Source organism: Equus przewalskii, chromosome 14 (assembly GCF_037783145.1).
Source record: "Equus przewalskii isolate Varuska chromosome 14, EquPr2, whole genome shotgun sequence".
Lineage (NCBI taxonomy): Eukaryota > Metazoa > Chordata > Mammalia > Perissodactyla > Equidae > Equus > Equus przewalskii.
Genome location: NC_091844.1, coordinates 39,436,708 through 39,449,963, shown reverse-complemented (window position 1 = coordinate 39,449,963; position 13,256 = coordinate 39,436,708). Strand labels below are relative to the sequence as shown.

Sequence of the window (13,256 nt, the reverse complement as noted above, 5' to 3'; positions counted from 1 at the left end):
GGAAGAAACACAGTAGTACATGATTCTGGACCAGGATAACAATTGTTATAAAGAATATGAATAGAACAACTTGAGTATGGGTTATAGATTAGATATTATTCTATCAATGTTAGATTTTCTAAATTTTAAAATTTTATGCTAGATTAAGAGAACGTCCTTAATCTTAGGAGATACACATCAAAGTATTTATGAGTAAGTAGTCATGTCTGAAACTTACTGTCATAAGATTCAGGAGAGTATGCAAATAAATGCGTGTGCACAGACACACGGAAAATGCGCACTCATGATTACGAGATAAAAACTGGCAAAATTTTGGTAATATGCAAATCTAGATGAATGGCAGAGTCCATGAAAATGCCTTGATTTTTCTAAGTTTTAAATTTTTTCAAAATAAAATTTTAAGACACTATATTCTTACTACAAATACATATATAAATTATGTTAAAACTTCATACCTAGGAGCCAGATTATCATACGTATAAGCAACAGACATAAGTCGCTGAATCAAACTGGTTCCTTGGACAAGAACAAGAAATACCTTTAAAACAAAAACATTTAAAAAAAACTTTTAAATACACTAAAACACACAGAACTGCATTTTTAACCCAAGACTCCAAATTACTTTTTGTCTATGACAAGGTAAGAAATATCCTAGTAATGGCTATTTAAAAATACTGTAAAAATATCAAATACTAGAAAACTAGAATTTTGTAACCAAGTTTAAGAGCAGCAACTTGGAAAAGAAAATGAAAATTTAGAAATACACAGGTAAAATTATTTTGTATATTGGATCCACAGATATTCTGCATGTCACTGGGTAAGAAAAATACTATATATTACATGTCAGTGTTCTGGGGAGGTGAGTGAGGAATGAAACATTTTTTACTTTTGAAATAAGAAAAATAGTCAACCAGTGGCAGATTCCTCAACCACCCGGAAATAAATATAAACAAGCAATATACAATATACCATGGATACAGAACATGATCCTGGATTAAATCCTGAGGTTCAAAGTTTAGTTTGCTAAATTTCAAGCTGCACGATTCTAACGAATACTTAATTTCTAGGTCCTAGTTCTTCATCCATACAATTTGCTAATTTAATAAAGGATCATTGAATCCCTTCTGCAGGTCGGAACCCACTCTGGGCCTTTATTTTTTAAGTCACTGTTCCAATCCTGGAGATGTTAGTCCAGTGCAGCAGATAACATAGAAAGCACTGTAACTTAAGTATATACAATGTGCCAAATAAGCAAAAGAAGGGAGCAACAACTAAACTTGTCCCCGGCAGAATCAGGAAAGCTTCAAGAAAAGCAATGTTGAGGCTGGAATTTGAAAGTTCAATTTGGAATCTGAACTTTCTAAAAGGCTATTAAGGAGAACAAATGAAATAATGCATGATAGTAAATTATTAAAAGAATTAGTGTTCTTCCTTACTATCTATAATATACCAAAATTGGATGATTTTTATCTCCAGAATTAGTGTAACAAAATTTTTTGTTGCCAAATAGCTTAGACGTACATACTAACCTCTAATTATTAAAATAAATAAACCAATGGAAAAATATGTATAGTCTGCCTCTTTTCTAAACTATAAAAAAGTAACACTGGGGGGCTGGCCCAGTGGCACAGTGGTTAAGTTCACACATTCGCCTTTGGCAACCCAGGGTTCACTGGTTCAGATCCTGGGTGTGGACCCTACTCGCTGCTTATCAAGCCATGCTGTGGAAGGCGTCCCACATATAAAGTAGAGGAAGATGGGCAAGGATGTTAGCTCAGGGCCACTCTTCCTCAGCAAAAAGAGGGGGATTGGAGGCAGATGTTAGCTCAGGGCTAATATTCCTCAAAAAAAAAAAAAAAAAAACGTAACCCTGGTATGTGCACAGAAAAAAACACTCCAGAAAGATACCACATAAAGCTATTAATGGTAGTCAACTACAACTGGGTGAAGGTTCACTTGTATATTCTGAATTATTTTCCATTACTATGTACTTGCATATATTTTTTTAAAAAACAAACCCATTACTTTTAAAACTCCATATATGTGTTTTACATGTATAATTACATGTATTTATATCATTAAAATGTCAAGAGGAAATCACTAATAAAAATCAAAAGCTTTAAAACTATTTAGTGAGTTGACGGAAAGGAGCACAAATGATTTGAGCTTTTGTATTATAATCTGGAAAGTTTATTCTGGGGAAAAAAATCCTGAAACATTACAGCAATGCAAGGTTTGGTCAGGCATTGCATAACAACATTTTGGTCAACAATGGACTGCATATATGACGGTGGTCCCACAAGATTAGCAGAATATAGCCTAGGTGTGTAGTAGGCTATACCTTCTAGGTTTGTGTAAGTACACTCTACGACTTTACGAAATTGCCTAATGATGCATTTCTTAGAACATAGTCTTGTCATTAAGCGATGCAAGACTTTCGTTCACAGTATGCAACACTGTAGAATACATTTAGATCACAGTGAGTCTATTTTAATTGTATTAGATGTAAATGATCTGGAATACTAGCACAGATCACTTTTCCCATTTAAATCCCAAAATTCCAATGGGAAATATGCTTCAGATTTTCATTTATACTAGTAGTTTCCAACCTATGTTCACCACAATATTTTTCTATCAGTAACAATTCATTACTCTGGTGTTTCTTGGGCAGGTATGAGGTGAGGTGTCATTCTCAAAAGGCTACTAAATGAGGAAGAGATGTCAATAAAAACTCGTCTTCATCTCTCCCCACTTCCCAGTTCACTGATGGAGACATCGGAAGGGCAAATATTTGATCACATGAATAACAGAATCCATAGTCAAAAAGAATTCTAAATTTATTGCTGGATTTGCTGGTTATTGTGCCATTTTCTTTCAGCTCTAAATCTACCATTCTATATACTTGCTCCGTGATGCTAGGGCTGGAACATGACAAACTAAATTCCTCCATTGCCAGCTGGCTTCCTATTAGGTTCTGTCAACCTGAGACAATAAAGAATATTTCCTTGCTTTTTCTGTTAGCATTGTTTCAGAAATATTTTACCCAGAAGAGGCAGTTGGTTTCAGAAACAGCAGAACCCTTTACTTAGAGGCCTAAACCCCAATTCAACAGGATCCCTCTTATAAGCTCATTTCTATTAACTCCAACCTTTTCCGTTATGTTCCTCAACCCTAAGGGTAGTGAATGGTTACCTATCTAGGTTATCTCAACATTTTCTTTTTATATTTTTAGCCCTCCAACACATACACATAAAACAACTCTCTATTTTAAATTTTCTCTGTTGAAATACCTAGTGTTTGTTTTCCTGAACGGATACTCATACACTCAGTATTTAAAGTACTGAGTCCAAATAATGAACTCAATCCTATAGTTAGAAAACATTAAAATGGCATATAATTCATTCCTGCATTTTGCATGATGACGTGAAAAGCATTACTGCTTCATAAGTACTCCTGCTTTAAAACAGAAGCATCACTTCTGGTTTTAGGTCATATTGTGGTAATCTAGGATAGCATTTCTTAAGCATTAGTCTATTTCTTCACTTTGTAAAAACAAAAGCTCTCTTAAAACATAAACAGAATTCATTACTACAATTTAAGGTTAACGTCTGTACTTTACCTCTGTTAATCTTGGTATATGAAGACCCTTGGCATGATCACCAGCAGCCTTTCTTGATTTGCCAGGCCAGGTTCTTTTCCTATGGCTTTCTGCTATACCAGACCAGGCAAAGACATCATGATAAGCTAAATCCAAATCAGACGGATCTACTGCAAACTGGCATATTAACTTCAGCAAGCAAGCAAGACAGTCTAGCTGCCACTGTGGATAAGAAGAAAATGTCATTTCCCTATTTTCATTAATTTAACATGGCCACTATACAACCTGAAATTAAAGGCTAGAAAATAAAAGTAATTATAGCTAGTACTCAATCTATGTGGTACAGAAATTTTGCTGCTCATGTATTATGGTTCATTAACAATTCAATCTTATAAAAATGAAGAAAAGTATCTAGACACTAAGAAGATGTATTTAATGAAATGGAAATGACACTTGCATTTCTATCATGAAGGTATCACACTAACGCATGTGATAGAGAAAGACAACTTTTTTAAAAAATGCACTGCTCAGAATGTACTGTGATTTTTAAAAAATTATTAAACTGCTAACAAAGATATCATTTACCCACCAATAAAATGAATTGAGAGACAAAATACTGTAAGTTGTTTCTCCACAAAAGTGACACATATTCTGAGGCCAAAGCAATTCTCACTAATTCTAGAAAGTAATTCAACTGAGAATTTTGCACTTTACATATGTACAATCAAAATGAAAAATAATTTTTCGTAAAATATTAAGTAGTCTGAAAAGTAAAATTTGTAATTGATTTAAATTTTTATATTAAACATTTTTAAATAAAACATTTCCTTTAAATAAATTAAGAACACCACGTATGTACAAAATGAGTTTCAGAGCTTTCTCTTCATGGTCTTTGTCCTCCTCTTTTTCATAACCACTGCCAAGTACTACAGCTACACCAGTATAATACCAGGAAATATAGCAGTTCTATATAGCTGATTTTCAAGAAAGGTACCAAGAAACTTCAGTGAGGAAAAAACAGTCTCTTTAACAAAAGGTGCCAGAAAAACTGGACAGTCATATGAAAAAAAATAAATAAAACCTCAACTTCACTCTACATATACAGAAGTTAACTCAAAATGCATCACAGACCTAAATGCAAAAGATAACTATAAAACTTAGAGGAGAAAAACCTTTGTGACCTTGGACAAAGATTTCTTAGATAGGATACAAATTTTGTTAGAATTAAAAATGTCTCCACTTAAAAGACATTGTCAATATAATAAAAATCCAAGTCACAAATTGAGTAAAATATTCCTACTACATACATCTGAGAAAGAAAAACTTGTCCAAATTGGTTAAGAAAAAAAAAAGAAGTCAGCCCAAGATATGAAGAGATACTTTACAAAAATAGATAAAAAGCATAGTCAATACAAAACTTATGGGACGCAGTGAAAGCAGTGCTAATGCAGAAATTTATAGCTATAAATGCTTACATTAAAAAAAGCAATAATGATCTCAATCAACAATCTGACTTTACAACTTGAGGAACTAGAAAAAGAACAAATTAAACCCAAAGCTAGCAGAAAGAAGGAAATAATAAAATCAGAGGAGAAGTAAATGAAAAAGAGAATAGAAAAGCAATAGAGAAAAATCAATGAAAACAAAACTTAGTTCTTTGAAATGAACAACCACATTGACAAACCTTTAGCTAGAAGGACAAAGTAAAAAGAGAGAAGAGTGCAATTACTAAAATCAGAAATGAATGTAAGAATATTTCTACCAACTCTACAGAAATAAAGAGGATTTTAAGAGAGTACCATGAAAAATTGTACACCAAAAAACTGGATAACCTACATAAAATGGACAAATTCCTAGAAACACAAAACCTACCAAGACTCAATCACAAAAAAATAGAAAATCTGAACAGATCTATAACTAGCAAGGAGATTGAATCAGTAATCAAAAATCTCCCAACAAAGAAAAGTTCTGCACCTGACGGCTTCACTAGTTCATTCTACCAAACATCCAAAGAAGTAGTAATACCAATCCTTCTCAAATGTCTCCCAAAAACAAAGGAGGAAAGAACAATTTCTAATTCATTCTATCAGGCCAGTATAACCCCGATTCAAAGCCAGAAAAAGACACTTCAAAAATAGAAAACTACAGACCACTATCCCTTATGAACACTGATGCAGAAGTCCTCAACAAAATATTAGCAAACAGAATTCAGCAACATATTAAAAGGATTATACACCATGACCAAGTGGGATTTATTCTTCGAACGCAGGGATGGTTTGACACATGGGAATAAATGAATGTAATACTCCACATCAACAAAATGAAGGGAGAAGACCACACGATCATCTCAGTTGATACAGAAAAAGCATGTGACAAAATTTAACATCCTTTCATGATAAAAACACTCAACAAAATAGGAATAGAAGGAAGCTACCTCAACATAATAAAAGCCATGTATGAAAAATCCATAGTGAAAATCATACTCATTGGTGAAAGACTGAAAGAGTTTCCTCTAAGACAAGAAAAAAGGAAAGGATGCCAAGTTTCACCACTTCTATTCAACATAGTAATGGAAGTTTTGTACTGAGTAATTAAGCAAGAAAAAGAAATAAAAGGCATTCAAATTGGAAAAGAAGAAGTAAAATTATCTCTGTAGATAAAATAAGCTCGGACTTCAAAAAAAGGCTCTTAAAGCTACTCAGTAAATTCAGCAAAGTAGCAGGATACAAAGTCAACATAAAAATTTGGCTGCATTTATATACACGAACAATGAACAACATGAAAAGAAAATTAAAAAACAATTCCATTTACAATAGCATCAAAAATAATAAAATACTTAGGAATTAACCAAGGAGGTGAAAGACTTCTACAATGAAAACTACAAAACACTGCTGAAAGAAATTAAAGACATACATAAATGGAAACACATCCCATGTTCATGGATTGGAAAACTTAACATTATTAAAATATCAATACTACCCAAAGTGATCTACAGATTCAGTTCGATCGCTAACAAAATCCTAATGCTATTTTTTGCAGAAACAGAAAAACCCATCCTAAAATTCATACAAAATTGCAAGGGACCCTGAATAGCAAAATCAATCTTGAAAGAAAAGAACAAAACTGGCAGACTCACTCTTCCTGATTTCAAAACTTACTACAAAGCAGCAGTAATCAACACAGTGTGGTACTGGCATAAAGACAAGACATATAGAGAAATGAATGACACAAAGAGCCCAGAAATAAATCCTCACATATATGGTCAAACGATTTTTGACAAGGGGGCCACGACCATTAATGGGGGTGAAAGAATGGTCTTTTCAAGAAATGGTGGTGGAAAACCTGGATATCCGCATTCAAAAGAACAAAGTTGGACCCTTATTTAACACCCAATACAAAAATTAAATCAAAATGAATCAAGAACCTAATATAAGACCTAAAACAACAAAACACTTGAAAGAAAACATAGGCTAAAAGCTTCACAACATTTGGCGATGATTTCTTGGACAGGACATCAAATGCACAGGCAACAAAAGAAAAAACAAACAGGACTGCATGAAAATTTACTAATTTTGTGCATCAGACGACAACACATAGATTAAAAAGACAACCTATAGAATGGGAGAAAAAATTGGCAAACTATATACCTGATAAATGACTAATATCCACAATATATAGAGAACTTGGAAAACTTAACAACAAAAAAACCCAAACAACTTGATTCAAAAACGGGCATGGAGTTGAACAGATATTTCTCCAAAGACATACAAATGGCCGATGAGAACGTGAAAAGATGCTCAACTTCACTAATCATTAAGGAAATGAAAGTAAAAACCACAATCTCACATCCATTAGGATGGCTACCATCAAAAAACCAGAAAATAAAAGTGCTGGTGAAGATTCAGAGAAATCGGAACCCTGTGCACTGTTGGTGGGAATGTAAAATGGTATAGCTGGTGTGGAAAACAGTATGGCAGTTCCTCAAAAAGTTTAAAATAGAATTACCATATGACCCAGCAATTCCACTCCTCGGTATATACCCAAAAGAATTCAAAGGAGAGTTTCAAATATATTTGTATACCCACGTCCACAGCAGCATTATTCACAATAGTTAAAACATAGAAGCAATCCAAGTGTCCATCAAAGGATGAAAAGATAAGCAAAATGTGGTATATATACACAATGGATATTATTCAGCCTTAAAAAGGAAGGAAATTCTGCAATACGCTACAACAAGGATGGTACTTGAGGGCATTTTGCTCAGTGAAATAAGCCAGTCACAAAAAGACAAATATTTCTGATTCCACTTACATGAAGTACTTAAGAGCAGTCAAAACCACAGAGACAGAAAGTACAATGGTAGTTGCCTCAGGCTGGGGGGAGGGAACGATTGGGGAGTTATTGTGAACGTATTTAATACCACAGAACCATACACTTAAAAATGGTTAAGATGATAAATTTTGTGTTACATGCATTTTACTACAATTGAAAAAGAAAAAACGGGGGCTGGCCAAGTGGCTTAGTGGTTACATTTGCCGCCTCCACCTTAGCAGCCCAGCGTTCACAGGTTCGCATCACAGGCTCGCATCACAGGCGTGGACATACACACTGCTCATTAAGTCATGCTGTCATGGTGTTCGACATACAAAATAGAGGAAGATAGGTACAGATGTCAGCTCAGGGACAATCTTCCTCAAGCAAAAAGAGCAAGATTGGCAACAGATGTTAGCTCAGGGCCAATCTTCCTCACCAAAAAAAACACAAAAAACAAATCATGGTCAATAAGCACAAGAAAAGATGCTCAATATCACTAATCATCAGGGAAGGACAAGGCAAAACCACCATCAGATAATACCACATACCCACTAGAATGGCTCAAATGAAAAAGTGGTGACCCTGGATAATATACTACTTTCAAAAGTAAACCTTGAAAGCATTATGCCAAGTGAAAGAAGCCAGTCACAAAAGCCTATATATATATAGTATCATCCCATTTACATGAAATGTCCATAAAGACAGAAAGTAGATTAGATTGGTTTTTGCATAGGACTGAAGCATTTGGGGGAAAATGAGGGAGGGGTGATTGCTAATGAGTACGGAGTTTCCTTCTGGATTGATGAAATTGTTCTGGAATTAACACCGTGGTAATGGTTGCAAAACTTTGTGAACATACTAAAAATCACTGATTTTTACTTTTAAAAGGGTGAATTTTATTGTACGTGAATTATATCTCAAAAAGTTTAATTTTAAAAATATAATTCAACTAAGTTCATTTAAAAAGGGGAAAAATAAAATCGGTTAAGAAACAAGAATGATTCTGAATTTACAATTATTTTATAACATATTAAGAGAGATGCATTATAAATAGGGGATATCAGTTGACTTGAAAGCTCTGTGTCTTAGGCATGTTTGGCATGTCAGGCATTGCCAGAGTACAATGTAACACATATGGCAGTAAAATTTTCTTAATAGTAGTACTTCATAAAAGTATCCACAATTTCAAAGGAAACAAAGAGAGAAAAGCTTTGGCACATGATTCCCTGTAACTTCATTCAAAACTAAACAGAGCAGTTTATAAACAAAATTCCTATAAATGACACATTAACTACTCATTAAAGATGTTAAATTCTCTCACTTTGCCAGAGAACTAAAAGGCACCTTATAATTCTGAGGGATTAATGGAACAACAAAAACATGTCTAATAAAACACGACAGACATTTGAGTTATAAGACATAGAATTACAACAATTAATTATTGTAGTAGAGGTATCTATTGTAAAAAGGAAAATATCTGTAGTAAAAGAAAAATGGAAAAAACAAGTATTGCAATGAGTGGTAAGATTAACAAAATTTTGGCAGACAGCACTATGTTTTCTAAATGTTATTTTCTCTCATTAACTTTTTAGACATACTAGTATTTGATACCAAATCAAGAACACATGAGTTCTAGGTTCCAAGGTAATTCTAAAGAACAAGTAACTAAGAAATTAGTATTCAAAAGGGATGTTTGATAACGCTACTCTGCTTTGTTGGAGGTCAGGAAATGGAGAATCCTTTCCCTTTAGTTAAAAACTGCATTGTGCAGGGGCTGGCCCCGTGGCCAAGTGGTTAAGCTCGTGCGCTCCGCTGCAGGCGGCCCAGTGTTTCGTTAGTTCGAGTCCTGGGCGCGGACATGGCACTGCTCATCAGACCACGCTGAGGCAGCGTCCCACATGCCACAACTAGAAGAACCCACAACGAAGAAAACAACGAAGAATACACAACTATGTACCGGGGGGGCTTTGGGGAGAAAAAGGAAAAAATAAAATCTTTAAAAAAAAAAAAAAAAAAAAAAACTGCATTGTGCAGTTTGGTATATAGCATTATGAATTTTTTAATATTCCACAAGCAATTTTATTTTCCTATTACAGAACAATGCTTCTTCAAGTTGATAGTGGTAAAGTACCACTTTTAAAACTCCCATTTTGTTGGGGACTGATAATTTTGTAAAATACTGTAAAAAATACTGCAGCAATGTCCAATTGCTATAAAAATTTCTAAAGGCTTACTCTAATTTCTATACCTATTTCACTGCAGACCAGTCACAAATGGCCTGGAAGATATATTTTTGAGTAGTACTGCTATAAAGGAAGAAATGGTCAAAACAAAATGAAAAAGGATGTTTTGAAAAAAATTGAAGATGAGTTTTCTTAAAAAGCATCTATACTTTACTATATAAATATTAGTATATACTTTATCAACCTAAAGGAAAAACGTTTATGAATCAGCCATGGTTCAGAGTCATTCATTTTTAGCACTTAAAAATTTTTAACAGAGTTAACATGGAGAACTCCTAATGCATAACCGGTTTATGAGACTTTTTTTTTAATTTATTTTTACTGTACTCCATACTTTCCTTTACTACAATGAAGTATGTAGCAAAAGTTATACTTGCTAATGGGAAATGGAAGTGCTTAAAATGGAATAACTACTGTAACTGGTTGAAACAGTGATTTTTTACTTACCACAGTCCAAGATTCCTGCTCCTTAGGCTCCAAAATTCCAGAATTAAAAATTTCTAATAACTGTTGAAGCCCTCCGGCAGCAACAAACTGTAAGCAATTGTGAGAGTAATGGTAAGAGAAAAGCAGCTATAAAATGTAACAAAGACTCGCTTTTTGATTCACTGGATGTGTGTATGCACGTGTGTGTATAAAATAGCGTATACAAGGCTCAGCCCTGTGGCTGAGTGGTTAAAGTTCCACGTGTTTTGGCAGCCTGGGTTCACTGGTTCAAATCCCAGGTAGGGACCTACTCCACTCAGCAGCTATATGGTAGAGGTGTCCCACATACAAAAAAGTAGAGGAGGACTGGTACAGATGTTAGCTTAAAGCTAATCTTCCTCAAGCAAAAAAAGAGGAGGATTGGCAAAAGATGTTAGCTCAGGGCGAATCTTCCTCAGCAAAAAATAAATAAAATAGCATATACAGTCATGCATCACTTAACAACAGGGATACATCCTGAGAAATGCGTCATTGGGTGATTTTGTCACTATGCAAACTTTATAGAGTATACTTACATAAACTTAGATGGTATAGCCTACTACACCCCTGGGCTTTATGGAACTATACACTAATCTTATGGGACCACTGTCATATATGCAGTCCATCATTGACCGAAACATCATTATCTGGTGCAGGACTATATCCTTCATTTAGCAAATTACTCTTTGATTTAAATAATCAAAATGCGGGCCGGCCCTTGGTCGAGTGGTTAAGTTTGCATGCTCCACTTCAGCGGCCCAGGGTTTCACCAGTTTGGATTCTGGGCGGGGATGTGGCACCACTCACCAAGCTATGCTGAGGCAGTGTCCCACACAGCACAACGAGAAGGACCTACAACTAGAATATACAACTATGTACTAGGGGTCTTCGGGGAGAAGAAGAAGAAGGAAAAAAAAAGAAGACTGGCAACAGATGGTAGCTCAGGTGCCAATATTTAAAAAAATTTAAAAAAATAATCATAATGATTTCCATAAAAAGTAATAACGTACAGCCTACTTTCAAGAATTTTTCTTGAAAAGTTCTTGCAAAAACCTATAAACATATCTATATTCCATTAACCATTTAATGCCAGATGATGATGTGTTCTAACACAGTATTCCAATGGGGGGAAAAATATTAAGTGCTAAAAACAGAGGCACAAACACATTAAATAATCTCAGCTTATTATTGTGATTTAGAGTAACATATCATTTTTAAAGTATGCGTTAATAGTAAACTAGTTTAAAACCAATTAATAATTGTGGTACCTACTTTTGGAAAATTAGAGATAAATTATTTTTATCAATACACTGCAAAACACATATGATCAAACCTTGCAACTCCAGGAATTTTTACTATTTTCCACTTGATCCTCACTTGAATCATCTGAATCTGGATAAAGATCACTGTAACTCCCCTGTGGGAACGGCAAAAAATAAAAAAATAAGGGAAGGCGGCAGCTGAAAAAAGTTATTCTAGAATTAAAGGATAACATACACTCAAATTTTGCTCCAGAGAGAATACAAACATTTAATGATAATAACAGAAATGCAATTACCGTTGATTCTCTCCTTATTCTTCTGTTAGGTTTTCCCAGTGCTTCAATAATTTCCAGGGCATATAATAGCTTGTGAGCACTCTTAATTTTGAGCAGTTCTTTCCAATTAAGTCCATCATTACTCTTAAGTTAAGAAAAGAAAAACATATTTTTCTCAAGCCAATTTACTAAGGGAATCTCCTCCCCCCAAAATTTAAAGAAATTGATACTACATAAAAACTCAAATAATTACATATACACTGAAATATATTCAAACACGTGAAGATCAATTACATAATCAGTACTAATGGTATGCTTACAACACCAATTATTCATTAAATTTTGTTAAAATAAAATTAATACAAAAACAGCAGCACAGGAAAAAATTACATCTTCTTAACCTTCACGACAGTTGAGGCAATTTACCATCTTCCCAACAAAAAAACATTGTAGCCTAGATGAATGTGTGAACTTTTCAGGATATGTAAGTAGTAAAGTCTATATTTAATTCTTACTTATGGTTAAGTTACACCCACCTATTTAAAAATCACACACAAACACATAAATTTTAAAATATTGTTCTTTTCTACTCCCAACTTATGAAATTATGTTATGCACACTTAATATGCATCTTTGACAACAGTATTATTATTAGAGCTACTCTGAGTCATCAACTACTCTTTTCCAGGCCCACCTTCTTCACTTCTAAGTCATTTCAGATATAGGACTTTCTGAAGTCACAATGACAAAGTCTCAAATCACAGATAACCACTCCCCTAACATTAGGACATTGTTTACCCCATCGATGTTCTACTTGTATCTCTACAAAGTAACCCCTTCTTATATAGCCTGTAAAAAATAATCTCTAATTTTAACAGATGTCTTTACAAAGATACATAACACAACACAGGTGAGACCATGCCACTATGGGAAAATTAACAAATATATATAAAATTTCTTTGCGTCATTTTCCCCTACTTCTATCATTTGACGTGTATAAGCATCCAAAAAGAGCATTGATGCAGGTCATTAAACCACAGTGTATTTTCTCTAAACATTACTTTTTGTTGTCAAAAACAAAACAATACTCAGAATACAA

General features: G+C 34.1%; 1 protein-coding gene across 8 annotated transcripts in view; it reads right to left on the bottom strand.

Moving 5' to 3' along the window:
- The window catches only part of USP34 (ubiquitin specific peptidase 34), a 253,192-nt gene that overhangs the window by 85,754 nt on the left and 154,182 nt on the right, over positions 1–13,256 (bottom strand). For all 8 annotated transcript variants that reach the window (XM_070572601.1, XM_070572605.1, XM_070572606.1 and 5 more), the window contains 5 exons: positions 12,179–12,301; positions 11,954–12,037; positions 10,603–10,689; positions 3,620–3,820; positions 456–538 (listed from right to left, as the gene is read on the bottom strand). In XM_070572601.1, coding sequence (XP_070428702.1) covers positions 456–538; positions 3,620–3,820; positions 10,603–10,689; positions 11,954–12,037; positions 12,179–12,301 — 578 coding nt within the window. The remainder of the gene's footprint in view (positions 1–455; positions 539–3,619; positions 3,821–10,602; positions 10,690–11,953; positions 12,038–12,178; positions 12,302–13,256) is intronic.